Here is a 27,065-nt window from a genome sequence, read left to right on the forward strand (position 1 = left end):
GTTTCGTATCTACTTTAGCATGTTCAAAATTATATTAAAAGCTGCAAAAATTTGGTTTGCAGATCGCCGTTCTAAAACTTTTCCGTTTTCTCTTTTCAATCAAATTCTGAAAAGCGTATAGGCTTCAGTCGATGATTACAAGAACATTTTGCAATTTTAAAGACGACAGAAAATAGCTGAAAAAAATTTAAGTCATGATATATATTTGGATGGAATACTTCTCCCGAGGGATTGAGACGGGGCTACCAAATAATAGCGCGAAATGTGGAGATCAAAACTCACGCTCTAAGAAAATTGATGTAACTTAGCATTCCATAGGATTATTTCAAAATCTAAATTATAGTGTAGTGACATACTTATAAAGACCGGTTCAAATTTTTAATCAATTTATACATACACCTCATTGAATCATTCAAGTTTAAATCATCACACAAAATGCCAACATTAAATGAAACTTATGTAACCAAAGGAAGTTGGAGACCCAATTTGTTTGAAGGGAAAGTAGTATTTGTAACAGGAGGAGCTGGATCAATATGTAGAGTACAAACTGAAGCTATGGTTTTATTAGGTGCAAATGCGGCCATTGTTGGAAGAAATAAACAAAAGACGGATGAAGCTGCGAAAGACATTCAATCTTTAAGAAAAGGGTCAAAAGTTGTTTCATTACCAGATGTTGATGTAAGAGATGTTAAACAATTAGCTGAAGCAGTTAAAAAAACAGTTGCTGAATTAGGTAGAATAGATTTTGTAATCGCAGGAGCTGCTGGAAACTTTTTAGCAGATTTTAATCATTTATCATCAAATGCTTTTAAATCAGTTGTTTCAATAGATTTATTGGGTTCTTATAATACGGTTAAAGCATGTTTTGAAGAATTAAGAAAGAATAAAGGTGCTATAATTTTCGTAAGTGCTACTTTACATTACTATGGTGTTCCATTTCAAATTCATGTAGGAGCTGCAAAAGCTGGTGTTGATGCATTATCAAATGCCTTAGCTGTTGAGTTTGGTCCAATTGGTGTTAGATCAAATTGTATTGCACCAGGACCAATTGAAGGCACTGAAGGTATGTCAAGGTTGGCACCAAAGGGTTTAGAGTCCGTCAAGTCAAAAATTCCATTACAAAGGTTGGGAACAAAACAAGATATTGCTGATGCAACCGTATATTTATTCTCACCAGCTGCAGAATTTGTTACAGGAGATGTATTAGTTGTTGATGGAGGTTCATGGCAAGTTTCCCAAGGTGCTGGCTCACAAGATTATCCTGTAACCTTAAAGAAAGCTTTGGCAGCTCCTGGTGCCAAATTATAGACGTTCTCTCAGTTTGTAATCTAACTTAAATATGTAATTTTTGTTTTTGAACGATTCTAAATCTCTGATGTAGCATACCCACATTCAAAGAAAAGGCGTTCGCGAGTATAGTACAAAATTGAAATACGAGATCACCAAAGCTACCAAATGGAATCTCAAATTTTTTTGTTATCAATGAAATTCGAAACAACTATTTAACAATTACCGTCAAAAACAGAGTAAGGTTAGATAGCTTATATTCGAAATTTGATCCATTTATACCACACTCAAATTCAAATAACATTTAGCTTTTCTATACACTTGTTTCAAGAAAATGTCAATTGATCCGGAAACTCGAAGAAAATTATTGAATTTACAAAAGACTGGTGAAAATAAAAGATGTTTTGATTGTTCGGCACCAAATCCTCAATGGGCATCACCGAAATTCGGTATATTTATCTGTTTAGAATGTGCTGGTATACATAGAGGTTTGGGGGTTCATATATCGTTTGTACGATCAATTACAATGGATCAGTTTAAACCTGAAGAAACTTTGAGAATGGAAATTGGTGGGAATGAAAGATTGAAGAAATATTTTGTGGAAAATGGTATTGATTTAACTTTACCTGCTAAATTAAAATATGACAACTATGTTGCTGAAGATTATAAAGAGATTTTAACATGTGAAGTTGAAGGTAAAGAGTTTGTGCCAAAAGATCATTCCGGTGAAACCTTGCCTGATAAAAATAGTGAGGCAAACTCGATAAAATCGAGTTCTTCATCTTTAAATAATAAAAATTCATCTTCATCAGCGTCAAATACCAGATCTGGATTAAACCAAAATGGTTCAAGTCATGACCAAAGACAGAAGAATGAAGCATATTTTGCTAATTTGGGAGCCAAAAATGAGTCAAGACCAGATGATTTACCTCCGAATCAAGGTGGTAAATACAGTGGATTTGGTAATACCCCACAATCAAATTCATCAAATAATACTAATTCATCATTATCAGGTTTCACAGTTGATAATTTTCAAAAAGATCCTTTGGGAACTTTCACAAAAGGTTGGGGATTATTTTCATCATCAGTTGCCAAATCGGTCCAAGAAGTTAATAACAGCGTTATAAAACCAGGTTTAAATACATTTAATGAAAGTGAATTTGGTAATGAAGCTAAAAAGGCAATGGCCCAATTTGGACAAAAGATGCAAGAAACTGGTAAATATGGGCAAGAAACTTTTCAGAACTTTACAAAAGAAATTAATGAAAATGGATTGAATAAAACCATTGATCATAGATTTAATGGTTTATGGGGTAAAAATGAAAACGGTGATGTTCCTACTGCTTTTGGATATAAGAAGAATGACAGTGGTGTGAAATATGAAAGTTTATCCGGTGGACCAAAGCATGATGATGAAGAGAAATGGGATGATTTTTGAATAAATATTTTACATAGAATTTTTGTATATTAATACAATTGGTGTTTTGTTAAATTTCTATAAATCTATCTCTTCTTATTTCTATTTTGTTTATCTTTTATATACAAGTTATATTCATCTTTAAAAGTTTTATAATTATAATAATAAGAATCTTTCACGTAAAACACTCGTACAATTGGCCAATTCAAAACCCAGTCTACTATTCCCACATCTCTTACAAATGTACTTACTAAAAACCAAAATAAACCTATTAGTAGTCCCAAGTCAACTCCAACAATTACTTGTTGCCATGTATGATATTGCAAATAAACTCGTGAACTAGTTACCCCAAGAGCGACAAAACCGAACACCAACCCACTTCCAATTTTAATTCTTTTATTTAAATTTGGGATTTTTTTGAATATAATACATGTGAAATAAGCAACAAAGAATCCAATAAATTGTGAATGAGCACTGGGCATTCCGTAATTCAAATCAGTCCCAATACCACCAAATTGTAAATGAAAATCAGGTCTTGGATTTTTGACTAATTTTTTTATGATCTTATTTAAAATTTCTGAAAATAAATGGCCCCCAACTACTATTACAGGTTCTATTTCTCTAGTTATTAAAAACCACAGCGTGTAGAATACCATGATATATATTGGCAACAAGGTAAATTGAACTGAGACAATTGATACTATGTCATTGGGATCGTATAGTACGTATGTTTGATCAAATGGAACATATTGGGGTATCACTTGGGGATTTAAATTTGACATTAATCAAAACAGCTTTTTTTGCAGAAGTAGATGGATGTTGCAAAAATTAGATTTTCTCGCGTTGTATTTACTCTAACACAAATCAGTGAAAAATTAGAAAAATCTCATTTTCAAACACCACCAGCCCAGCAGACTTTAAATGTATTCCTTCGTATGGCTTGTTGATTGATTTGTGACTATACGATTTGTACAATGGACTTTTGTATAAAAGTTCTCTTTATTTGAATTTAAAATTCTCACATCGCAATAAGTTTTTAATAAGTCAAATAATGCACCAAAAAGTCCAACTAATTAGAAAATAATTTATTGCATTAGGAAGCTAGAGTAGACTCGTTTGCCAATTTTGAACTACAAAAACAAAACAAATGTAGAAAAATTCGAAGCAGTGGGTATTGAATGAAGATGTTGGAGCTGCATACTTCTTACTCACCGAAATAAGCCATCTAAACTAAGGTGTCATCAAAATTGTATTTGTAATTATTATTAAATATGTTGTATATTATAATAAACTTATATATAAGAGGACATTAGAGTTCATGAGAGATGTGTGAATAAAATTATTCTTGAGGTACTTCGTGATCGGAAAGTATGTTGAAAAGTCCATGTAAATAGACTTGACCTAACTTTTGAACTTGATTCTTTCCATGAAGATTTTGATGAAATTAAGATATGCTTTAACAATTTGTGGAGGATCAATTTAACTGAAGCTTAACCCATTGGAGATGGTATTTGTTGTTGTCTTTTTTGTTGGTCTCTTGCCCATCTTGCAGCATCTTTTGTTTTTTCTTCAAACATGACGTTCGATCTTGTCTTTTTGATAAATTCAGTGACCCAGTCATTTTCGAAATACTGTTTAAATTGACCTTGTGGATACATAGCAGCTAAGTCACCAATTAACCCAGTGGCTGATCTTGCAACTGATTCATTATTTGATAATGTTGAGTCTTGTGAGATTTTTTGCAAGAATTGTAATATTGTTCCAACTACAGGATATAAAGTTTGAGGTTGATCTGAAAAGCCTGCAGTGATACCAACAAAGCAATCTAATACTGCTTCTTGAACACCTAATACATAATCCATGGTTTCCAATGAATTATCTTGTGGTTCTATGTTTGCAGCTTCTGTACATATATTCATGACGTACTCAAGGTATGGTGCAAATTTGGTTCCTATAGCTGCCGCAACATCACCAAATGCTGATACTATAGCTGGTCTTAATTCTCTTTTAATGTCAGGGTTACTTAAATTATTTCCTAAAATCGTCATCAATCCATTGAGATATTCTGTAATTTGTAAGCCTAAACTTTGTGCCAAATCTCCCACTAATCCAATAGCAGTAAAACAAGTTGGTGAATCAACATTCTCTAAAGCTCTTGTTAAATATGGTAAAAATGCTTCCAAGTATTTCATAAATCCATCACCGATTGCACTTGCTAATGCTGATATAGCTATAAATAAATCTTCTTCAATAACTGAATTGGGTTCTTGAGCATTTAATAACTTTATGAATCTGTCCATCAAATTATCTGCTGCATTTATTACATTTGATCCTAATTTTCTTATAACATTCGTCAATAATGATAATATATTGGTTTGTAATTCTTCCAAATTACCTTTGTCTTCGGTTGTAGATACTTGTGATTGTAATTCTATTGTGGATTCCAACCTGGAAAGAATTTCTGATGCTATATTTTGTACTATTCCCATGGTATCTAATGCACTATACGTTACAAAAGTTGATAATGCTTCATATGCAGAAGCTCTTGAACTATTCTCATTATCTGGTCTACCTGAAACTTGCATTAATACTGGAATTATAGTTGGATAGTATGGTGACATAACATTTGTTTCTTGATCTTGCTCTGAGCATAATTGTTCAACCAAATTCATTAATGTCCAACAACAATTTGTTGAAACTTTTGGATGATCCTGTAAACCTTTGACTAAAGCTTCTAACAATTGAGGCAATTGAGTTTCAATATCAATCGCATCAACTACCATATCTGCAATTCTACCTAGACACCAAGCTACTGTCTCTTTAACTTGTAAATTTGGATCATTGATTAAAGCTAATATAGGACTTAATGCATCCTTTATCGTATTTTTCAATTGATCATGATTTGGTCCATCCAAGATTGAGCCAAAAGCCATTACTGCAGCTTCTCTGGATCTCCAATTATCTTTTGTAATGTTAGTGCTTACGAAATTTATAGTTGGATCAACAACATAAGCACCTATATTTTGAGCATATAATTGTAAACAAGCACCTGCTGCCATAGCGACTGACCAATCATCGTCTTCAGGATCTTCATTTTGTCTAGTTAATAAAGTCAATAAAGTTGGTAATACTTCACTTGAAGCAATCAATGCAAAATTAAAAGTAACCAAATCAGGCGATGTAGCATTTTGTAAAGGATCTAAACCTAAATCATGTCTTTGTAAGGCAATTTCTAATTCTTCTTCACAAACAGTTGACCAAAATTCTACTGCCATACAAGCAACTTTTTCATCTGAGCTTTGCATTCCTGAAACTGTTAATCCATAAAGAGCCTTTTCCATATAAAGTGACATAAATCTATAATATAATGACATTATTCTTGCTAAACAACCAAATGCACTTGCTTGTAATTCAGAATTATCTGCTTGGGTAGCTTCACATACTACTTGCATGATATAATTTCTTTCACCTTCATTTTCAAAATTGAATTTGATAAATTCTAATGAATTAACCAAAGCATTTAAAGCAGTGATTCTAACATTAGTCGATGGTTCATTACTTTGAACACCTTGAATAATAGCAATCAAGATTCCTGAAGCTTGTGATAAAATATTTGGATTCGTGTGATCAGATGTTTCACATATATAACCTATAGCTAATTGAGAAGCTCTTTTTACATTCTCGGGATTTTCCAGTTTTGTATTTTGAATTATTATAGGAATCAATTCTGGCCATTCTCCCCTTGGTAATTCTATATCTGCTATGGCGGCGACCAATTGAGCTGCTGTGCTAGCAACTTTTTGAATATCACTGTTCAAACCTAAAACTGCTTGATTTTTTATCTTAGTTTTTAAATCAATGTCTAATTTTAACCAACGATCTTGCTGAGCTAATTTTGTTCTTGGATCTTTTGAAACTAATTGATTCTTTAAACCAATACCTGCTAATTGTCTTACTTCAGTTTTGGCATCATTATTATTTAAAGCTTCAATCAATAAAGAAATATATTGAGGAAAATGGTTATTTGCTGCCTCATTTAATTCAATTTCTGCTTGAGTTCTTTGAGTTGGATCTGGACTCAAAATCGCATTTTCCAATAATTGAAGAATATCCATCTTGATTCAGTCTTTTTTGAATAAAATATGACAGTGTATTGATGGTGATCTTCTTCTTTATCGTTCTGTAAATACAGTCAGGTATTGGGTATGATTTAATTGTTAATTTTATTGATTCTAATCAAAATAGAAGAAAAAATTATTTCTGATCAAAATTTGGATTTGTGATACTGAATTAAATCAACCAATTTTAGTAATTACATTACGATTTAAAGAGTACTTACTTTAATTATTTATTATCTTTAAAGTTTATTTCTTGATTTATGTTTACTAAATATCGATCAGGTCAAGGGTTCAAGAAAGAAGTAGAGTTTTTAGAGTTGTTCTAAGGCAATTTATTCTTGCCCTTTTACACAATATCGTTAATAATTTGTTTTGTCTTTTCCCAATTCGCACCGTCTTCAATTAATACACGAAATTTGATTCATGAAAAAATACGACACCTAATTAATAGTTGACGATATTAATATAATCTAGAGTAATGAAAATAATCTACGAAAGGCTGAAATTAGATGAAAAGGGGAAAAAAAAATATCTCTCAATTTCGGGTATTATATAAACTATTTAACTTAATGTTTAAACTTCATTGTAAAATTAACGAGGGTGATAATATTCGTTCTGATTATATTGTGATTGTTGATGTTGATGAGCTTGAGCTTGTTGTTGTTGATGATGAGGTTGGTGAGTTTTCTCACTGACTATAGAATGTATATCAGTCAAAGTTTCGTCTTTTTGTAACCCACTTCCACCCTCATTAACACTTGTGGAATGTCCATTACCTTGTTGTTGATATGATCTACCTTGTATACCATTGCCCGGTTCTTCATCATCATTAATGATCTCAACATTTGAATTCAGTCTTCTTATAGAAGGAGAAGAAGCTGCGGAACTTAAAGATTTTTGTTTAGCCAATTCCAATTGTTTCATTAGAGCTCTTTCTTTTAATTTTAATTCTTGAGCTTTCTTTTCCAAAAGAGCAGCTCTAGTTGCTAATTCTTTTGCACTTGCTTTTTCCATTTCTTCTAATTTGTTTTGTCTTTCTATATTTCTTTCGTGTCTTATAACATATGGAACAGTTTCTGAAATTTGACGTAATTGATTTCTTTGTGGTCCAATTGATAATCTTTTGAAGGCATCATTATTTGGTGCTCTTTCATTTATTGATATTGATGAAGTATTTGGTGTAAAATCATAACTGCTTTTATGGGTGTGATTATTGGCAGTTGATGTAGCTCCATGTTTTGATAATGATGCTGAAGAATGATCGTCATCTAACAACATTGAGGATGATTTTTTAATTGATGAACTTGATGAACGCCTTGAATCTTGATCATAAAAATTTGAGCCTCCATGATTGTTATTATTTGATAATAACGGAGTATTTGTTAGTTGAGCTAAATTGGATAATGACGGAATGGTGGAGTTGGCTAATGCACCATTACCTTTATCTTCATTTTGATGATGTTCAACGGTATCATGGAATTCATTGTCTTCATCGTACTCTTCATCATCTAAACCAACACCACCACCAGTAACATTGGTTAATCTTTCAGTTCTATATGTTTCATACAAAAAGTCATGAGTTAAATCTTTCAAATCTTGTAAATGTGATCCTAATAAAACAGATTTTAAATATGGAAAGTCACTTACACTAGTATCATTAATGTCGACTAATCCCCATGGATAATTTCTAGCCTTTATAATTTTAAAAGCTCCAGTTTTTTTATCTTTAACTTCAAAAGTTTCCTCAGAAGTTATAATAGCAAAAGGTTGTAAATTTGCATAAAATTTACATTCTTGAATTAGATCATAGTCTTCCTCTTCATCATATTCATCTAAAAAATTATCAAACTGAAAAACAGGTACATTGAACTTTTCAATATCATTCTTAACTTGTTGTTTAAAATATTGCAACTCTTTTGGTGTAAATGAGTCAGCTTTTCCAATGATCGGTATTATGTTTACGTATTTTGATAATCTTTTCATACATTGTACATCAATTTCTCTCAATCCATGACCAGTTGGAGTTATAAAATATAACATTACATGAACTCTTGTATCCGTAAATCTCGGGTTTCTTTTGATTCTGGTTTCTTCAGCTAACACCAAATCAAACTGTTGTTTTAAGTAATTTTCAATTTCAATAAAACATAACTCATTATTTAAATTTTCTCCAAATCCAGGTGTATCAATAATATTCAAAATTAATTTCAAATTGTCATCATCAATTATTTCAACTTTTGTTTCAGTTAATGCTATACCAGGTTCTTCGTGAATTGTATTTGCATTAAATTCGTTTCTTGTTAGCATTGAAGTATTTGGTAATGCAACTGAATTTGCTGACGTAAATGTTAATGTTTTGGTTTCTCCATTTGCTGCAGTTCTAGTAAAATCATTTTCATATCGATGATTCAAAACTTTTTTATTCAATAAACTATTGATGAAAGTAGTTTTACCTGTTCCCAGTTCTCCAACTACCATAAATGTAAATTTAACTGCTTTTTTGGCATCTTTTCTATAATTAATAATTGGTGAATGATGTGATTGACTATTACCGTTTCTCATATATGAAGAGTCAGGATTTTTGTATTGAGTCGTGGTTGCCATTAGTTATTCTGCCTAATTTGTTATAATATTATGACTTTATATTACCACTAGTTGTGAAAATTCAATTAACGTGTCCCTAGATCTGATTTTATAGAATCTGAAAATTTGAGGATAAAAATAGAAGTAGGTATTTGTATTTTTTTGAATCTTAATTCGACTATTAAGTTTGATTTAATTAGCAAAGTACTTAATCTGTAGTAATTAATACCTGGATCTTAAGCTCCTATATTGATCTAGGCTTATAAATTGGTTGATAGTATTATTTGATTTGTTTATCGTTCTCCATTTGTTTCCTCAAAATTTTTTGTTATTCTTTGAATTTTGTTATATACAGGACTACACGTAAAAACTATTATTTATCAATTGTCCCATAAATTAAGGTACGAAATAAACACTTCCATTTAGATTTGGACGATATTTTGGCTCAACAAACCAAAACATAATTACATTAACTGACGAATTTGTCATGATCACTTTGGCAAAAGACTCACCATGAAAGAAATGATAAAAATCCATTCGAACTGGCGTAAATGAAAATATTAGGCGGACAGAATTAACTTTACTTGGTCCTAAACATTATTGACGTACCGTGGCTACCAAATAGGGTTCTATTTACGTGTTTCCGATACCCCCTAAATTCGGTATAAGCTTAAGTTTGCTTCAAAATCAAGTGATAATTCTGAAAATATGAATAAAGCATACTTTTAGTGGGCAACAGCTTGATTGAACACTTCAATTGAGATAAAAACACTAAAATTGGTTACAATCAGTTCAAAGACGGTAAAAAAATGTCATTTAAAACATTATCTGCAAAACTTGCTGCTCAATTAGATCAAGAATTAATGTCAACAGGCGCATATTCAATAGATCAATTAATGGAATTAGCAGGATTAGCCGTAGCAAAAGCAATATACAAAGAATATCCACTGGCACCAAATCAAGGAAGCGCTTTGCCAAAGATTTTAGTACTAGTTGGACCAGGAAATAATGGAGGTGATGGATTAGTAGCAGCTAGACATTTAAAATTATGGAATGCTTATGAACCTATAATTTATTATCCAAAAAGATCAACTAAGAATCAATTATATGGTAACTTGGTTAAACAATTGGAAAATTTGGGAGCCGAAGAAGTTTCAACATTGGAAAAGATTATTGAACTTTTAAATGATAAATCACATAGTGGAATTGCTTTAATTTTAGATTCATTATTCGGATTTTCATTCAAGCCACCAATTAGAGAGCCATTCAAAGACTTGATAAATTATTTATCTGAAAACCACAAATCGTTACCACCAATAGTATCCATTGATATACCATCAGGATGGGACGTTGATGAAGGTCCTGTAGATACCGATATTAACTCAAGTATGTTGGTAAGTCTAACTGCTCCAAAACCTTGCGCTCAGAAGTTCATAAAATTAGGTGATGAGAAAGGTGAACATAAATCTCATTATTTAGGTGGTAGATTCATTACTCCGACGATTGCTAAAAAGTATGGTATTGAAGATGTTCTAGGTAAATATAAAGGGGATGATCTTATAGTTAAATTGTAGAGAGGAAGTCAAACTAACTGATGTTTCAGAGAAATCTAAACTAAAGTTTCTTTGTATATCCACTATTATGTATATAATTGTCTATTACCAAATCTATTCTCTCTTTCATAATGACTTGGGATTCTCGGTAGCTCTTTAGCTTTACTTACATTACCTTCGTGACTATTTTTCTCAATTTCTTTAGTTTTCCAACGTCCAATGAAAGCACTTATGTGTCTTTTCATTTCAACTGAATTTGGTCTTTGAATTGAGTTTGCTATTGGCAATGCATATTTCGTAGATTGTTCATTGATTTGATCAGACACAGCTCTCAGTTGGAGTTTGGAGGTTGCCCTTGTTGATTCATGATGAAATTTATTAGGATTCACTACAGTTCTCGGGAATCTCGACTCTGAATAAATGCGAGAACTGGTTGAATAATAATTCTCTGGCAAGATCGCTTTAAGAGCATTTGGCTGTGTATAGAAAGTTTGCTTCTTGGTACGCGCTTTGGGCAATACTTTAGTCTCAGGATGGATAACAGGCGACTCTTTCATTGACAGATGTTGTGCATCTTTTGAGGTTAAGCTGTCCAACAAACTATAGTTTGACGATCCGAGCAGTTGTATAGCAGTTGTTCTCGTACTTGGTATTTGATGATTTGTTCCATTACTAATGCTGCTTGATAACCGAGTTGGATCAAGAATGTCTTTGCTTGAAGATTTATAGGAAGTATTTGTTGTTTCTTCTGTATATATTTTTGGATCTAAAGTTTGTTGATAGTAGTGATCAGAACAGCTATTGGTATTTACAGGCATGCTAAAGTCCCGATATGGTTTCACTTTGGGCTGCAAGAGGCTCCTTTCATTGTAAGCTCCAATAGAAGGTATGGCTGGTAAATCCTTTTTTTCAATCTTATTCGAATTAACATCCAATGAAAAGTTCCCAACAACGGGTGGAGCACTAACAATTCTTCTTTTGATATATTTTTTCTTTTTACCTCCATCGTTGTTATATATTGGGATTAAGTTAGGTAAATCATTCAAATCATAAAAGCTTGGAGTAAACGTATCAACTGCGTGATTCAAATTATTCAAATTTAATGATGGTACAGTTTGTGGTATATCCAATGGTGAAAGGAGTTGCTTTTTGACTTCCCTACTTCTCATTTTTGAATGAATCGCTGATTTCTAGTGGTTGTTATTACCCCCATGCAATTTTCGGAATTCATCCTGATTTTATAGCTTTACAATTACACTCCATGTAAACACTTCTTATCTCGCATGATCCTTAAATTAATAATGAATAAGCATCAATGTGGTAGTTTCAATCAAGGCATCTGGGGTTAAATTTAAGGTTTAGTTGATGAAATAATTAACTTTTTGCTGGTATTTTGCGAATTTCTAATTATGGTAACACAAAAAACATGGCTGGTTTAATATTGTTTCAAATCAATAGATTTTAACATTTATTCCAATTTCGGTAGTATCGTCTTAGAATTATACAAAATCGAGCAGTAGTCATAAATGATCTAGACCAGATTTATGTCTAGTATCAGAACAATTGAGAATGTTATTGAAATTAAAAAGAAATTATGGATGGGATCAATCAATTTGAAAATAGTATACACTAATAATAGAAATGAAAGTATAGAGTATTTAATTCAAGTGTTTCGAAATTCTTATTTCCCATTCATTTACGAAAAGTTAATTAATTTCTTCGAAAACTTTATCACTGATCAAGATGTGAATTTCGAAAATATCTGGTTAGAGTATGAAGAAGTGCCGTTAAAGTGGAATTATCCCATAGGAGTTCTATATGATTATCTATATCTACCGGGTAACTACGAAAGTCAATCACATATATGGAATTTAACCTTGAAAATAGAAACGGCTCTGCAAAAGTTTCCTCAGGATTATATCATACCATTCAGAAATTTTGATGAAAATAAATATGAAATGCATTTGAATGAAATAATTGTAAATCAATTGAAACAATCAAGTTTTGTTATAAATGGTACTTCAAAACCTATAATGCAATTGAGTGAAACCAATTCTAGGAAATTATGGAAATCTATTAAATATAGGAATTTGAATGAGTATACTTATTTGAATAAATTGATCCTAAAGACTGTGAAAAACATCCCAATAAAGCTAATAATACCTAGTGATGGCGGCAACATGATTCAATTATCTTGTCTGCCGTCCATCACATTGAAAGAATTTTTAAATTTTAATTGTGTTAAATTAAATGAAATTGCGAAACCGATAGTTCATGGTATAAATGTACTGTCCCTATATGAATTAAAGTTGATTGAAATTTGGGAGCACTTGAAATACTTGGATAATATTCTATATATAACAATGATGGTTAGATCTTAGTTTAATTTTTCGCTTTGAATACACCTTGCAACCAATTTCGATACATTTTCAATTGTCTTTTTCTATTCACCAATAATCTTCTGTCAGTAGCAATCTTAAGTTTTTCAAATGGTCCATCTTCACAGAAAATTTGTTCCAACTCTTCTTCCGTAAAGAAATAAACTCTTGTACCATCACCTCGTATATAAAAATTATCATCTAATAATCTATTCTTTTTAAATCTAACTTGAGCTAAATCATATCTTCCGTAATCTCGAAATAATATTTGTCCACCTGGTTTTAAACACTTGGATAAGTTCGAAACAGCCTGTGACCATTGATTTGGATGTAATGCAGAAAATACAAAAATCATAATTACAATATCTACTGAATTAGGTTCCAAATCATCTGGTAATTTCCCTTCAGGATTAGCTAAATCCCAAACTGAACTAAATGCAATTCCCTTTTGCAGTTGTTCTTCAAAAATTTTATTTTCACGAACTAATTTCACAGCATTTTTGGAATAATCACAACCAAATATTTTTAAATTTTCATTTTCATTTTGACTTAGTATAGGATAAAATGTATTACCTGCACCACAACCAATCTCTAATATCGTAGTTGGCTCTTGATAATCTTTTGAAGTTACTTCATATAATGATGGAAATTCAATTTTCAACCAATTTCGATCTTTAAAAAAATTTTCCCTATTATTCTTATAAAAAATATCCCAATATTTAGCTGGATTTGAATTATATAAATTTTTATCAAATTCTTTGACTGGATCATCATATTGTTTAGCTATTAGTGATTGAGCTTGTTCAATTTGTTCTTGACCCCATTCTACATGATCCCATGCATTATGATTGAAAACATCATCTTCTTGAGTTAAATATCTTTGTCCAAATACAAAAGGAGAATCTTTACCTATTCTTGAATCTAAGGGTGGTTTTTGTTGCTTTATTATGGGATCAGAAGCTGTGTCTATGTCTGGGGTGGACTCTATGTATTCTTTTGACATTTTTTGGTGTTTTAATGGTATTACGATGCAACTTTTGACTGCAAAAGAAAAAAATTTAGAAATTTATTTTACTTAAGAAATTGTTTTACATTATTTTAATTAATGTTTTACTCTATTAAGCTTGTATAATGTACATCACTATCTAAATCCTGCAATCTACTAGCTGCTTGTTCACTGGTTAGATCTCTTTGAGCTTCCCCTAACATTTCAAATCCAACACAAAATTTTTTCACTGTAGCTGATCTTAATAAAGGTGGATAAAAATGAATATGAAACCAAGAACATTCATATTCCTCGGAATAATCACTACTAAATGGAGCTTGATGAATCCCCATTGAATATGGAAATGAAGTATTGAACAAGTTATCATATTTTGTAGTCAATCTTTTCAAAATTGAAGCTAAATCTTGTTTTTGCTTGGAATTAAATTCATGAATTGATTTTAAATGTTGTTTTGAAACTAATAATGTTTCAAATGGCCATAATGCCCAATAAGGTACAACAACAATGAAAGAATCATTTTCCAATACTATTCTTTGTTTTTCTTCCAACTCAAGCTTCGCGTAATCTCCCAATAAATGACTATTATTTTCTTTATGATATTGATTCATATTTGTGATTTCATCTTGTACTTCAGTGGGTATAATATCTAAACACCAAGCTTGACCGTGTGGATGAGGATTTGAGCAGCCCATAGCAAAACCCTTATTTTCAAATATTTGCAAATATTTGTAAGGTGCTTTCTTGGTGATCAGGTCTTGTAATAACTCAACATATAAATTCTGCCAAGTATTTACTACGTTTTCAATCTCAGGAAGTGACATTATTGGTATTGTTAGATTATGTTTCGGTGAAAAACAGATGACAAAACATTTCCCTTTGACTCCTTCCGTCTTAAACAATTTTCTTTTAAGTGGGTTTGTTTCACCCTCCTCATCATTATAATCTGGTTGATCTAATTTAACAGCAGGATAATCATTAGGAAAAATATATGTTGATTCATATTTAGGATTAACATCACCAGTTGCTCTGATATTTCCAGGACACAAATAACATTTAGGATCATAATCAGGTAGCTGAGTTTTTTTAATTTCTTCTTTTGCTCCTTGCCATGGTCTTTTAGCTCTATGTGGTGAACATAATACAAATCTGTTCGTCAAAGGATTATAACGTCTATGTGAATGATTTGTGAAATCAAATTGCTGTGACATTTTTATATACGTTGGTGTTGATGTGATAGGATTTAGTAGATTTTGAATTGACATTTGAAAAAGATTATTGAAGTAATATTAAATATGTATTTTTATATAATTTTGGGAAATGCAAATTGAAAAATCCACGATACAAAAAATTGTAAAAGTACAACCTTCTGTTTTTGTTTTGAATAGTGAATTGGGTGGACAAAATTATCTCAAATCAAAAAATATCTTTAATTACATTCTATTATTTGTTTTGTTGATTTTATAATAAAATTGAATTTGTGATGTTTTCGGAATATTTTTATATATTTTTTATGCAGACACTTTCTTATAATGGCGTTTGTGTAACTTCAGTGTCTAATGTATGGAGCTACTTAATGTAACGTTACATTTTTTTAAAATATGTATGTCTGGCGAGACACCTTCTTTCTTGTTTTCAAAACTAATTAATTATAAAATCAATAGTGAAACTGGCTGAAATGTAAAGAATGAGTTAAATATTGTAGAAATGAACTCTATTCTGTTATTGAGAAATGGCACTCACTATATAAAAGTCTAAAATATACCCCTAGTTAGATTTGATTAGAATATAGAGTTTCAAGCAAAATGTGAAAATATTCGTACCCACTATTATACTTTACATACAGATGTTGATAATTCAATGGTTGAATGATTAATAAACGTGCAGTCTACATAAACAAATCAATGAACGTCTCTCAGATTTTTGAACACTTATAGACCGATTGTCTCTAACGTAACGGTTTAAAGCAGACGAAACAACTAGAGCGTCAGTACAATGAGCGAATTATCAACTAGTCTCTGTTACTCTTGATTCTATCCACTTCAATTTTTTTTCATTGCCTTTTCATCTAAGGAAAGGAATACAAGTACGTTTGGTAGATCTTGCAAGAGTAGTCCCATTGAAGAATGAAAACATGTTAACACCATGTTGATCTGATTGATCGAATTTTTGCTGAGCTGATTGCAGCTTATGCATCTCTGAATAATCTCGATTACGCAACTCAAGTGTTCAAAACCGTCATATAGAATGATTATCGACATGATAAGCTGAAGCAAAGTAACCAAGCTCCTGATTATATTGAATACACCAACCATCACCTAATGAAATTCACTCCTTAGGTAAATTAGAACACGTATACAGTTAGTGACTTCAAAGTTATACGGCACAACTCTTACCCCTTATATCAATATCTCTTTCACTTTATTATCAAATAATTGACTCTTAATCGGCATATCCAACGAATAAAATGGATTTTTCATCACATAATCACTATAAGCAACATATAAATTCTTGAATTCATCGTTCAAAATATTCAATTCCATAGGATTTAAATTTGGTTTTGTAATTATAATAAATTTTAATCCACTAACAGTTTGATAAATATATAAATTAAAAAACTCAGTTTCAATATTCTTGAGGCCATAAATATTACAGTTTGAATTTTGTTGTTTTCCAGTTGATAAAATCTGAGCATTATGTTGTGAATTCAACTCTTCTAAAGTGTTGTTACCTTTAAAATTTTTATCTATTATATTTGAAGTAAGTTTTGCTCCAATGGCATGAACCCCATGTAATGTACCTGCTAATACTAAGTAGTCATTAGCAGTGAGTTTGGATAGACCTGATTGAAATTCCTTTTGGTATATAAGACCACCTGATTTGTTTAGTATTAGTAACAAATAGACTTTCATTCCTAGTGATAATTGTTATTTCGTCGATTGATTTATCGATAAAATCAAAGCACTAGATATTGAAAAAGAGTTTTTCGTATTTTTTGTGCTACAGTAATACGATCCCTATCAAGAAAAAAGAGTACATGAAAAAAATCAATCATTTCATTTTTATTTAAGTTATTACAATCTATTTCTTAATGAATTCCATCTTTGATTTAGCTCCATAAACATCATCCTTTAGTAAAATGACTTGATTTTCATATTTCTTTAAATGGATAGCATCAACAAATCTAGAAGGTTCAACACAAAATCCACTTCTTTTACCAAATCCATGAGTATTAATTGCATCACCAGTGTAGAATTGGAAACTTGGTTCAGTTGTTGATATCACTAACTTTGTTTGTGAATTTGGGTGACTCGCTTCAAAAATTTTGTTCAAGCTATTTGATCTTGTATCAATTTGACTATTTTCACTAACAACGAAACAATCATCAAAATTAGTCTCTGGAGTCAATTTCGTTGGAATATTTTCTCTTGTTACTATTTTTCCGGTCGGTAAACCATTTGAGTTCAATTCTAAAACTTTATTGGTGTAAATTTTGATATCAGTACCGTCAATTGTTGAGTTATTGGATAGATTGAAATATGAGTGATTAGTTAAATTGATAATAGTTGAAGATTTTGTCAACAATTTACTTTCATATTCTATAGTTATACTTGGATTAGATTCATTCTGAATGACATAATGAACAATAGTCTCCAATTTTCCGGGGAATCCATCATTTCCATCTTCATCAATTAATTTAAATTTGATATCAAATTCACCATTTTTTGATTTGACGACTGGCCCAAAGAAATTTTGTTTATCAAATCCATGGGAGCCTGAATGTAATGTATTACCATTTTCATTTGATGTCAATTTAAAAGTTTCACCATCGAGTTGAAAACTGCTGTCTTTAATTCTATTTGTAAATCTTCCAATTGTTGTTCCAAAAAATGGATTTGTTTCAGATTCGTATTCTTCAGCATCATTGAATCCGCATACTAATTCTTCATCTCCAAGATTTATACTTTGGATCAATGCTCCTCTATTACAAAATTTAACTTCAAAGTCTCCTAATACGAATCGATGTAACCTATTATTCAAATCGTTAAATTTAGTCCATTCATAATTTTTGATCTCAAATCCAAAAGGATTTTCAGTAGTCCATTTCCAAAGATCTTTACAAGCATCTTCAACATTCAATTCAGCTTTCCATTCTAGTTCTGTATTGGCTCTGTCTGGTTTAGCAGTGAGATTTAAAACGTCTCCTTTTCTTCTTCCAACAACTTCATATGGTAATTCTTTGCCAACAGCTTTACAAAATGCTTCATATACTTCAAAAACTGTTGAACCTTTACCAGTACCCAAATTCCATTCTCTATAAAGTCCATTTTGGTTTTTAATATCTTTTTCAAATCTTTTTAAATAATTTAAAGCAGCGATATGACCTTTTGCCAAATCAACCACATGTATATAATCTCTTATTGGGGTACCATCTTTAGAATTATAATCATTTCCAAAAACAGATAATTTTTCTCTTCTACCTATAGCAACTTGAGATAAATAAGGTAATAAATTATTAGGTATACCAAGAGGATCTTCACCTATTAAACCTGAAGGATGAGCACCAATTGGATTAAAATATCTCAATATTGCAACTTTCCAATTCTTGGGGTCACTATCATGAACATCTTTCAATATTTGTTCAATTATATATTTAGTTTTACCATAAGGATTAGTTGGATCATTTGGACATTCTTCAGGTATTGGAATATATCTGTCATCATCAAATCTAGTAACATCACCATAAACAGTTGCACTTGATGAAAATACAACTGTTTTAACGTTATTTTCAGTACATACATTTAATAATGAAATTGTACCACCAACATTGTTATCGTAATATTTTAAAGGAATTTGTCCACTTTCTCCTACAGCTTTGAGTGCAGCAAAATGAATAACTCCTATAATTTTATGTTTTTTAAAAACTTCATCCAATTTTTCAGTATCTTTTAAATTGATATTATAAAATAAAATATGTTGATTCACAATATATTCGATCCTTGCTACCGCATCATATGAAGAATTTGATAAATTATCAACTATTATAACTTTGTATCCATTATTGATTAGTTCAATGACTGTATGTGAGCCGATATAGCCTGCTCCACCGGTTACTAAGATATATTGATCTTCTGAAGACATGTTTCGATTCTTGATTATTTGTTTTGTATTAGTTGATGGAATAATTGAAAAATGTATATTAAGTTAATTTTATATTAAAATTTAATGTTCTATGTCAATTTAATAAATACGAGATCTTCAACCTGAAATGTAACGTTGCAATGGGATTAACTATGTAAAAGACAAGTCTAGAATAGACATGTCAAATATTTGGATAATGTTATTGCGTTTGCTCAACGTTTTTAATAATGGTTTCTAAATAAAGAATAAATTACATCATGTTTTGAATTTTTAACTATGATAAATGCAGACTTTAAAATATAATATGTCAACACTAAAAAAATTTTCCGAAACTATTATTAAGTGAAGGGAAGAACTCAACCCTATGATAATCACAAAATTGCTAATAATAACTTGAAACTAGTAGTATTACCCCAATACTTTCTCTAATTCTGGGCAAATTGTCTCCACCATATTCAACTATTGTGCCTCATCATAAATTTTTATAGTATAGCTTATTAAAATCAACAAAAGAAAATCGCCTTGTTTTGACTGATCAAAAAAAGAATTTAAAACTCAAACTGGGCTCTGCCTTTAGAATCAATTTACTAGTTTATAAGCTTTGAACTGTACATGAGATGGTAGTCGTAGCTTTCATTTGACACCAATACCGTAGTATAAGATTTTAGACAGATCTTGATCTGTTTAAATTGAAAGTTATAAAACTTGTTTAGCAAAATGTAACGTTACATTATTTTTTAAGTATTGTCGAACTAAAATGTTTGAATGTTCCGAGATTTACAGATTTTGTGTCTTGGAGTTGTTTGTACTTAATTCTTTTTTCAAATCTGAATTCAGACATTGAAAAATAAATTAAATAACTTATGTTGATTAGTTGGATCAAGATTAGACATATTCATATATTCCTGATTTTGATAAATGTGAATATAAGGGTGAAACTCATTACTTAAATTTGAATATATTTCAATCACTCAAATCTTAAAGCTACTTAAACAATTAACAATAATTTTTAATTTTAAGTCCTGATCATGTCTTTAATACCCATATTTAAAGACCTCTCTTTCTATTCAAACCCAAGTGATCAAAAAGTTAGATATGATGAACTTACTAAAACCTTCAAAACCAACTTTTCCGATGAAAAAATTGATTTCATAGCTCGGTCGCCAGGTAGAGTTAATCTAATTGGAGATCATATAGATTATAATTATTTTCCTGTACTTCCAATGGCTATTGAAGTTGATGTTATTGCTGCTGTTTCAATAAATAATAGGTCTAATATAATCATCACCAACACAGACCCGTCGTTTAAAAAGTATATAATAGACCTACCATCAGATTTGGAGAATATTGATAATGATATAAAAATGGATGAAAATCATTCATGGGGTAACTACTTCAAATGTGGATTAATCGTTGCATCAAAATTTATAAAAGAAACAACATCAATTTCAACTTTAAAAGGAATGAGCATTACATTTAATGGGACAGTACCCACTGGTGGTGGATTATCTTCGAGTGCAGCATTTTGTGTTGCTTCTACACTTGCAATACTATATGCTAATGGAATCAGCAAGATCACAAAATCTGATTTAACTAGAATCACCGTGGTTAGTGAACATTATGTTGGTTTAAATAATGGTGGAATGGATCAATGTGCTTCGATATATGGAGAACAAGGAAAAGCATTACAGATTCAATTTAAACCGGTGATAAAAGGAATACCTTTCAGTTTTCCTGTCAATAATATAGTGTTCTTGATTACAAATAGTTTACAAGTTTCAAATAAACAGGAAACTGCCCCTTTTCATTATAACTTGAGAGTTGTTGAAATGGCGATTTCTAGTGATTTATTAGCCAAAAAATTAAAATTGGATGAGAAGAACTTAGTAAAAGATTCAAACATTGGTGGAGTTTCTTTGAGAGGGGTCATGGAAGGCTTCTGTGGTGATTGGGAAGATGACGACGTTGAAAGCGGTATTACAAATTTGAATAAAATGATTGAAGTAGTTGAATTGAACTTAACTAATAAAGAAGGTTATTCCGTTGATGAAATATGCAAGGAATTTCAAATTACACCAGAAGAATTCAAATCAAAATACTTAACTAAATTTCCAGTACAATTTGACAAATTAAAATTATATCAAAGATCATTACACGTATATAAAGAAAGCCTTCGAGTTTTAAAAGTGATAAAATTATTATCTTCAAATTCCACAAATGCAGCCGAATTCTTCAATACGTTTGGTCAATTAATGAATGAGTCACAACAAGATTTAACTCAGTTGAATGAATCATCAAACACTAAATTAAATGATATTTGTTCAATTGCTTTGACACATGGAAGTTTTGGATCAAGAGTTACAGGTGCCGGTTGGGGTGGTTCAATTGTTCATTTGACTAATGTTGAGAAATTACCAAACCTAGTTGATAATTTGAGGAGTTATTATAAACAAGAATTTCCAAATATAACTGATGATGAGTTGAATGATGCTATAATTGATAGTAAACCAGGTATGGGTAGCTGTATTATAGAATTAGATTAGTCGTGGAATAGATATATTGTACTATGATTCTAGAAACAAATTCTGAATCAACTGCAATAAAAATCACCTGTTTAGTGACAATTTCCTTAGGGTTATTGGACCATAATATCTAACTTCTACTTGATTCATTTTTTTAAATCGTAAGAGATTTTTAGCGCTTAGTGTACTTTAAAATTATAATACAAAAATTGAAAAGTCCGCATAATAATTGTGGCTCTGGCCCCCTCAAGCTTCAGGAACAAAATGATCAGATCATTAATCAGATTATCTTTTAAAGGTTCAATTTTGCAAGGCATCGTTAAACGAAGTTGAGAAATTGTATACTACTTCATCAATCATATAATGTCATTTCAAGAAATACCAATTTTAGATCTAAACGATGCTTTTAATCCAGAAACAAAACCTCAATTTTTGAAGGAGCTAAGTAATGCAATGATAAATGTTGGATTCTTACTATTGAAAAATTATGAGTCTATAGGGCCCACTGCTCAAGAACTATTGGATATTAAAGAACAATCTTTGAAGTTTTTTGAGTTGCCTGATGAAGTTAAATTAAAAATCGAAATGATAAATTCAAAGCATTTTTTAGGATATTCAAGAATAGCAAATGAAATAACTGCATCAAAAGTTGATTGGAGAGAGCAATTAGATTTAGGGACTGAACTACCTCCACCATCATCTGATGAACCATTATATAAAAATATAGAAGGACCAAATCAATGGCCTGATTCCGCTGAGATCCCACATTTCAGACCAATAGTTGAAAATTATATTTCCAAGATGACAAAATTGAGTACCATATTCAGATACTTGGTATTGGAGTCAATTGGTTTAAAAGCAGACGCGTTGAATGGATATTTCAAACCTAATCAACAATGTAAAATGAAATTAATAGCTTATCCAGATTTAGATTCATTATCCAATGCAAAATCAATTGCTCTTGAAGATACTCCTTCTTCAAATCAAGGCGTTGGACCACATAGAGATTCAGATTTAATAACTTATATTTATCAAGCTACTGATCATCAAGATTCTTTACAAGTTCAAAATTTCCAAGGTCAATGGATTACTGTACCAAATATACCTAATCATTTGGTTATCAACAATGGTCAGACTTTGGAGGCCATAACACAAGGTGTATGTAAAGCAACTATTCATAGAGTACTCATTCCGAAAGCGGGTAGTGGAACAAGGATATCTGTTCCCTTTTTTCAAACTATTGATTTAGATTGTTCAAAAAGTGCAGTACAAAATATACCTGAAGATATCATTGAACAAAAGAATAGAAGAGATCAAAAAATAAAAGATTGGGCTGTTGATGTTGGATTCCAATTCAAACCTGATATTAGTAAAGAGCCAGTGGGATATGCTGTATTTAGGAATAGAATTAAATCACATCAAGATGTAGCTAAAAAATGGTATCCGGAAATTTTGAAACAAGTTTTGACTGAATATACATTTTGATACATTTTGAGAATTCAATTGCAAACTTGTGGTTGATTTGTAATATCAATAGTAATATCATGATGGATTTGAACTGAATATTGATGCTCTGCCAAACACTCTAAATCTTAAGTATTACGAATTTAAATTAGTTTTTCATCTTCATTTAGGTACTCTCCTAAAACCGATGTAGATCACCCTACCAACTTACAATCGTAAGACACATAGTTCGGTCCAAACCTTTAATCGGAGTTTGTCTTACTAATCCAAATTAAACAAACCACACACCAAACATTAATTTTTATACCGAGTTAGTCTGACTAATGTAAAATATTTGAACCACAATCAAAGCCACATTTGAATTAATATAAATAAGGACCAAAATACCAGTTTCAATTCAATATTAAAATTGTTCAAAAACATAATTAAATATGTCAACTGAAACTGTATTTGTCACTGGTGCCACTGGTTTTATTGCTCAACATATTGTCAAGCAATTGATTGAAAAAGGATATAAAACAATTGGATCAGTTAGATCAAATGAAAAAGGTGAAAATTTAAAGTCATTAATCAAACAAGCTGGATTAGATTCAAAATTATTTAGTTATGTGGTTGTTCCAGATATAATTAAAAAGGAATCATTTGATAAAGTTTTTGAGGAGAATCCAGAAATCACTGTGGTTTTGCATACTGCTTCTCCAGTTGACTTTTCAGTTAAAGATGTTCAAAAGGGATTAGTTGATCCAGCAGTTATTGGAACTAAGAACATATTAAGTTCTGCTCAACAACATAAAAATATAAAACATTTGGTTATAACTTCTTCAACAGCAACAGTACAAGATACTACTGGTAACAGGCCATCAACTGAACTCGTTACAGAAAAATCATGGAATCCAATCACTCATGATGACTTGAAAAGTCCTAGTGATGGTCAGCTTGGTTATAGCTTAAGTAAAACATTAGCTGGTAAGGAAGTTGTTAAGTTCTTCGAGAATTCGAATCCTCATTTTACAATTACATCAGTTTTACCAACTTATGTTTTTGGTCCACAAGCATTTGAAGTGAAAGACCCTAATCAATTGAACCATTCAGCTGAGATCGTCAACCAGGTATTGAAGTCAAAACCAGGCGATACTTTACCTGAACAGGTAGGAACTTTTATTGATGTAAGAGATGTAGCTCATGCTCATTTAAAAGCATTTGAAATTGCTGATAAAACTAACGGGAAAAGATTGGTCACAGCTAATACCTACTGGACCAATCCATTAATTGCTCATATAATAAACAAGAATTTCCCTGATTTAAAAATCGCCAAAGGTTCAATTGAACTTTCCGATAAAGAAATTAAAGACAAAGGTCAAAAGTTTGATTTTAGTGCTACAAGGGAAATTTTAGGATTTGATTATGTTCCTTTAGAGAAGTCTGTTGTTGATTCAGTTAAGCAAATTCTTGCTACTAAATAGATTGAGTGATAGAGTGTATATTTTAAATGCGATTTTTGTAATATAAATAAGTGTCATGTTCTATTAATTAAATATATTTATAAGGATTCATTATACCGTTTGGATCATAATGGTTTTTTATTTGTTTCATCATTTGAATTTCTTGATCGTTTTTCGAGTACCCAATATAGTTTTTCTTTTGGAATCCCAATCCATGTTCAGCAGATATTGAACCATTCTTTGATGAAATCCATTCATAAACAAATGGTTCTAAAACTTTTTCAATCTCAGGTGAGTATTCTCTTACACAAACATTTAAATGTAAATTACCATCACCAATGTGTCCATAACCTATCGCTGATACTACTGGTTTTGATCCATCTTCAAAATCAACTATATTAGCCTCAGCTAATTTAGTATTTACATCTTCAACTAGTCCATAAAGATCTTTTAATGGTATTGATACATCATACTTATATACACCACCGTTCATTGTACTTGCTTCAGGTATACTTTCTCTCCATGACCACAAACTTTGAATCTGTGACTCGTCTTGTGCTATTATACCATCTTCAACTAACCCATTCTCCATAGCATTACCTAAGAAAGTTTCTAGTTTTTCATCATCATGATCTTTATTTGATCCAGAAGTTTCAATCAAAATATAAAATGGATATTCTCCACTCTCAATAGGATGTTCCAATCCCAAATGTTTTGCAGTTAATTGTTGAGATTTTAAATCCATGAATTCGAACGCTGATAATATTTCACTTAACTCTTTTCTTGATTCAACAAATACTTTCTGTACAGTTTCATAATCTTTTACAGCTAAAAATGCAACGTTCGAAGCTTGTGGTCTAGACGGACATAATATAGAAACACCTGTAATTATTCCCAAAGTACCTTCAGATCCAATAAATAATTGTTTTAAATCATATCCAGTGTTATCTTTTCTCAACGAATGCATTGAATTATATATTTGTCCATCAGGTAAAACTACCTCTAATCCCAATACACTTCCATGTAATGATCCATATCTCAATAATCTTAATCCTCCAGCATTACAGGCAACATTTCCACCAATTTGACAAGAACCTTTAGCTCCTAAATCCAATGGAAAAATGTATCCTTCATCTCTTAAATATTGATCAGCATTTTCCAATATGACACCTGCGTCACATTTCAATATCCCACTAACAGGATCAAAAGATCTTATTGAATTCATTGAACTTAATGATATAATAATTTCATCAAAAATTGGGATAGATCCTCCAACCAAACCTGTATTACCACCTTGTGGAACAACAGCTAAGTTATTATCGTTACAATATTTTAAAATTTGTGAAACTTGCTCTGTGGTTTTTGGTTTCAATACTAATTTTGATTGTCCTTTATATTTTCTCATCCAATCTTCATTATAAAATAATAAATCATTCTCGTTATTAAAAATTATACTTTGTTCAGGTATTACTGAACTGAAATACTCTAAGTCTTTGTTTTCGATTTGTTTGTATTTCGGATCTCTTGATACCTTTGATGCATATGTGTCTGCTGTGTATGGAACGGATTTTGCAGTTGAATATTTTGAAATTTGTGAGACTGTCGGATTTACGCGTGCAAATTGTGTTGCTACATTCGTATGTAACCCAATGTTTGCTTTAAGTGAGTTACTAGCTTGTCTTAGAGCCCTTAGTCTTTTATACATATTTGGTTGAGGAAGATCAAGCTTAAGATGATTCAATGTTTGGTGCAACAAAACTGAAAATTAATTTTATTAGGTAATAAATTTGACTCAAGATCAAAATTGTTTTACAAATTACTTATATGCAGTATAAACACTTTTCCGTCATAGAATTTGTGAATCATACAGACCAGATTTACTTCTACTAAAGCAGAAATAGAGAAATGGAGCTTCACACTAAGATGAACATAGGGCTATCATACTCAATAAATTTTTAGTAGTGGCTGGTACACAAACTGGGCAAGGATTATCTGGAGAAGTCGATGTAGAAGAGACCCCACGCATTCAAAGATTGATGTTAAAATCGTAGAGTAGGTCTTAAAAAGCATTGAATCAAACATGAGCCAACTTTTAGAGTTGACCAACTGCTGTAGTCGTATCGAAACATTTGAGTAAATTATTGTTTTTAATCTTA

General features: G+C 31.0%; 16 protein-coding genes across 16 annotated transcripts; 7 read left to right on the forward strand and 9 right to left on the reverse strand. All coding sequences in view use genetic code 12, as the record gives it.

The window, feature by feature from the left end:
- Positions 1-435: 435 nt before the first annotated feature.
- KGF55_005209 (uncharacterized protein) lies at positions 436-1,308 on the forward strand (the record flags this gene model as incomplete). The annotated part of the gene is made up of 1 exon (XM_051760198.1): positions 436-1,308. One exon carries the CDS (start codon positions 436-438, stop codon positions 1,306-1,308), a length of 873 nt encoding a protein of 290 aa, XP_051612021.1.
- A 313-nt stretch (positions 1,309-1,621) lies between these two features.
- On the forward strand, positions 1,622-2,725 carry AGE3 (Age3p; the record flags this gene model as incomplete). Its single annotated transcript, XM_051760199.1, has 1 exon — positions 1,622-2,725. The coding sequence occupies one exon, from the start codon at positions 1,622-1,624 to the stop codon at positions 2,723-2,725; it is 1,104 nt and encodes a 367-aa protein (XP_051612022.1).
- A 65-nt stretch (positions 2,726-2,790) lies between these two features.
- CWH8 (Cwh8p) lies at positions 2,791-3,486 on the reverse strand (the record flags this gene model as incomplete). Its single annotated transcript, XM_051760200.1, has 1 exon — positions 2,791-3,486. The coding sequence occupies one exon, from the start codon at positions 3,484-3,486 to the stop codon at positions 2,791-2,793; it is 696 nt and encodes a 231-aa protein (XP_051612023.1).
- Positions 3,487-4,194: 708 nt separating this feature from the next.
- KGF55_005212 (karyopherin beta) lies at positions 4,195-6,819 on the reverse strand (the record flags this gene model as incomplete). Its single annotated transcript, XM_051760201.1, has 1 exon — positions 4,195-6,819. The coding sequence occupies one exon, from the start codon at positions 6,817-6,819 to the stop codon at positions 4,195-4,197; it is 2,625 nt and encodes an 874-aa protein (XP_051612024.1).
- A 594-nt stretch (positions 6,820-7,413) lies between these two features.
- SEP7 (septin) lies at positions 7,414-9,426 on the reverse strand (the record flags this gene model as incomplete). Its single annotated transcript, XM_051760202.1, has 1 exon — positions 7,414-9,426. One exon carries the CDS (start codon positions 9,424-9,426, stop codon positions 7,414-7,416), a length of 2,013 nt encoding a protein of 670 aa, XP_051612025.1.
- A 788-nt stretch (positions 9,427-10,214) lies between these two features.
- On the forward strand, positions 10,215-10,979 carry KGF55_005214 (NADHX epimerase; the record flags this gene model as incomplete). Its single annotated transcript, XM_051760203.1, has 1 exon — positions 10,215-10,979. One exon carries the CDS (start codon positions 10,215-10,217, stop codon positions 10,977-10,979), a length of 765 nt encoding a protein of 254 aa, XP_051612026.1.
- A 65-nt stretch (positions 10,980-11,044) lies between these two features.
- KGF55_005215 (uncharacterized protein) lies at positions 11,045-12,127 on the reverse strand (the record flags this gene model as incomplete). Its single annotated transcript, XM_051760204.1, has 1 exon — positions 11,045-12,127. One exon carries the CDS (start codon positions 12,125-12,127, stop codon positions 11,045-11,047), a length of 1,083 nt encoding a protein of 360 aa, XP_051612027.1.
- Positions 12,128-12,502: 375 nt separating this feature from the next.
- On the forward strand, positions 12,503-13,339 carry KGF55_005216 (uncharacterized protein; the record flags this gene model as incomplete). The annotated part of the gene is made up of 1 exon (XM_051760205.1): positions 12,503-13,339. One exon carries the CDS (start codon positions 12,503-12,505, stop codon positions 13,337-13,339), a length of 837 nt encoding a protein of 278 aa, XP_051612028.1.
- A 1-nt stretch (position 13,340) lies between these two features.
- On the reverse strand, positions 13,341-14,339 carry ABP140 (Abp140p; the record flags this gene model as incomplete). The annotated part of the gene is made up of 1 exon (XM_051760207.1): positions 13,341-14,339. One exon carries the CDS (start codon positions 14,337-14,339, stop codon positions 13,341-13,343), a length of 999 nt encoding a protein of 332 aa, XP_051612029.1.
- A 107-nt stretch (positions 14,340-14,446) lies between these two features.
- Positions 14,447-15,604, reverse strand: GAL7 (UDP-glucose:hexose-1-phosphate uridylyltransferase; the record flags this gene model as incomplete). The annotated part of the gene is made up of 1 exon (XM_051760208.1): positions 14,447-15,604. The coding sequence occupies one exon, from the start codon at positions 15,602-15,604 to the stop codon at positions 14,447-14,449; it is 1,158 nt and encodes a 385-aa protein (XP_051612030.1).
- Positions 15,605-16,738: 1,134 nt separating this feature from the next.
- Positions 16,739-17,251, reverse strand: KGF55_005219 (TRAPP subunit; the record flags this gene model as incomplete). Its single annotated transcript, XM_051760209.1, has 1 exon — positions 16,739-17,251. One exon carries the CDS (start codon positions 17,249-17,251, stop codon positions 16,739-16,741), a length of 513 nt encoding a protein of 170 aa, XP_051612031.1.
- A 169-nt stretch (positions 17,252-17,420) lies between these two features.
- On the reverse strand, positions 17,421-19,481 carry GAL10 (bifunctional UDP-glucose 4-epimerase/aldose 1-epimerase; the record flags this gene model as incomplete). The annotated part of the gene is made up of 1 exon (XM_051760210.1): positions 17,421-19,481. The coding sequence occupies one exon, from the start codon at positions 19,479-19,481 to the stop codon at positions 17,421-17,423; it is 2,061 nt and encodes a 686-aa protein (XP_051612032.1).
- Positions 19,482-20,509: 1,028 nt separating this feature from the next.
- Positions 20,510-22,024, forward strand: GAL1 (galactokinase; the record flags this gene model as incomplete). The annotated part of the gene is made up of 1 exon (XM_051760211.1): positions 20,510-22,024. The coding sequence occupies one exon, from the start codon at positions 20,510-20,512 to the stop codon at positions 22,022-22,024; it is 1,515 nt and encodes a 504-aa protein (XP_051612033.1).
- Positions 22,025-22,366: 342 nt separating this feature from the next.
- KGF55_005222 (uncharacterized protein) lies at positions 22,367-23,488 on the forward strand (the record flags this gene model as incomplete). The annotated part of the gene is made up of 1 exon (XM_051760212.1): positions 22,367-23,488. One exon carries the CDS (start codon positions 22,367-22,369, stop codon positions 23,486-23,488), a length of 1,122 nt encoding a protein of 373 aa, XP_051612034.1.
- Positions 23,489-23,898: 410 nt separating this feature from the next.
- Positions 23,899-24,930, forward strand: KGF55_005223 (uncharacterized protein; the record flags this gene model as incomplete). Its single annotated transcript, XM_051760213.1, has 1 exon — positions 23,899-24,930. The coding sequence occupies one exon, from the start codon at positions 23,899-23,901 to the stop codon at positions 24,928-24,930; it is 1,032 nt and encodes a 343-aa protein (XP_051612035.1).
- A 67-nt stretch (positions 24,931-24,997) lies between these two features.
- On the reverse strand, positions 24,998-26,614 carry AIP2 (D-lactate dehydrogenase; the record flags this gene model as incomplete). Its single annotated transcript, XM_051760214.1, has 1 exon — positions 24,998-26,614. One exon carries the CDS (start codon positions 26,612-26,614, stop codon positions 24,998-25,000), a length of 1,617 nt encoding a protein of 538 aa, XP_051612036.1.
- Positions 26,615-27,065: the final 451 nt, after the last annotated feature.

This window comes from Candida pseudojiufengensis (genome assembly GCF_024610245.1).
Source record: "Candida pseudojiufengensis strain CBS 10847 chromosome Unknown scaffold26, whole genome shotgun sequence".
Lineage (NCBI taxonomy): Eukaryota > Fungi > Ascomycota > Pichiomycetes > Serinales > Debaryomycetaceae > Lodderomyces > Lodderomyces pseudojiufengensis.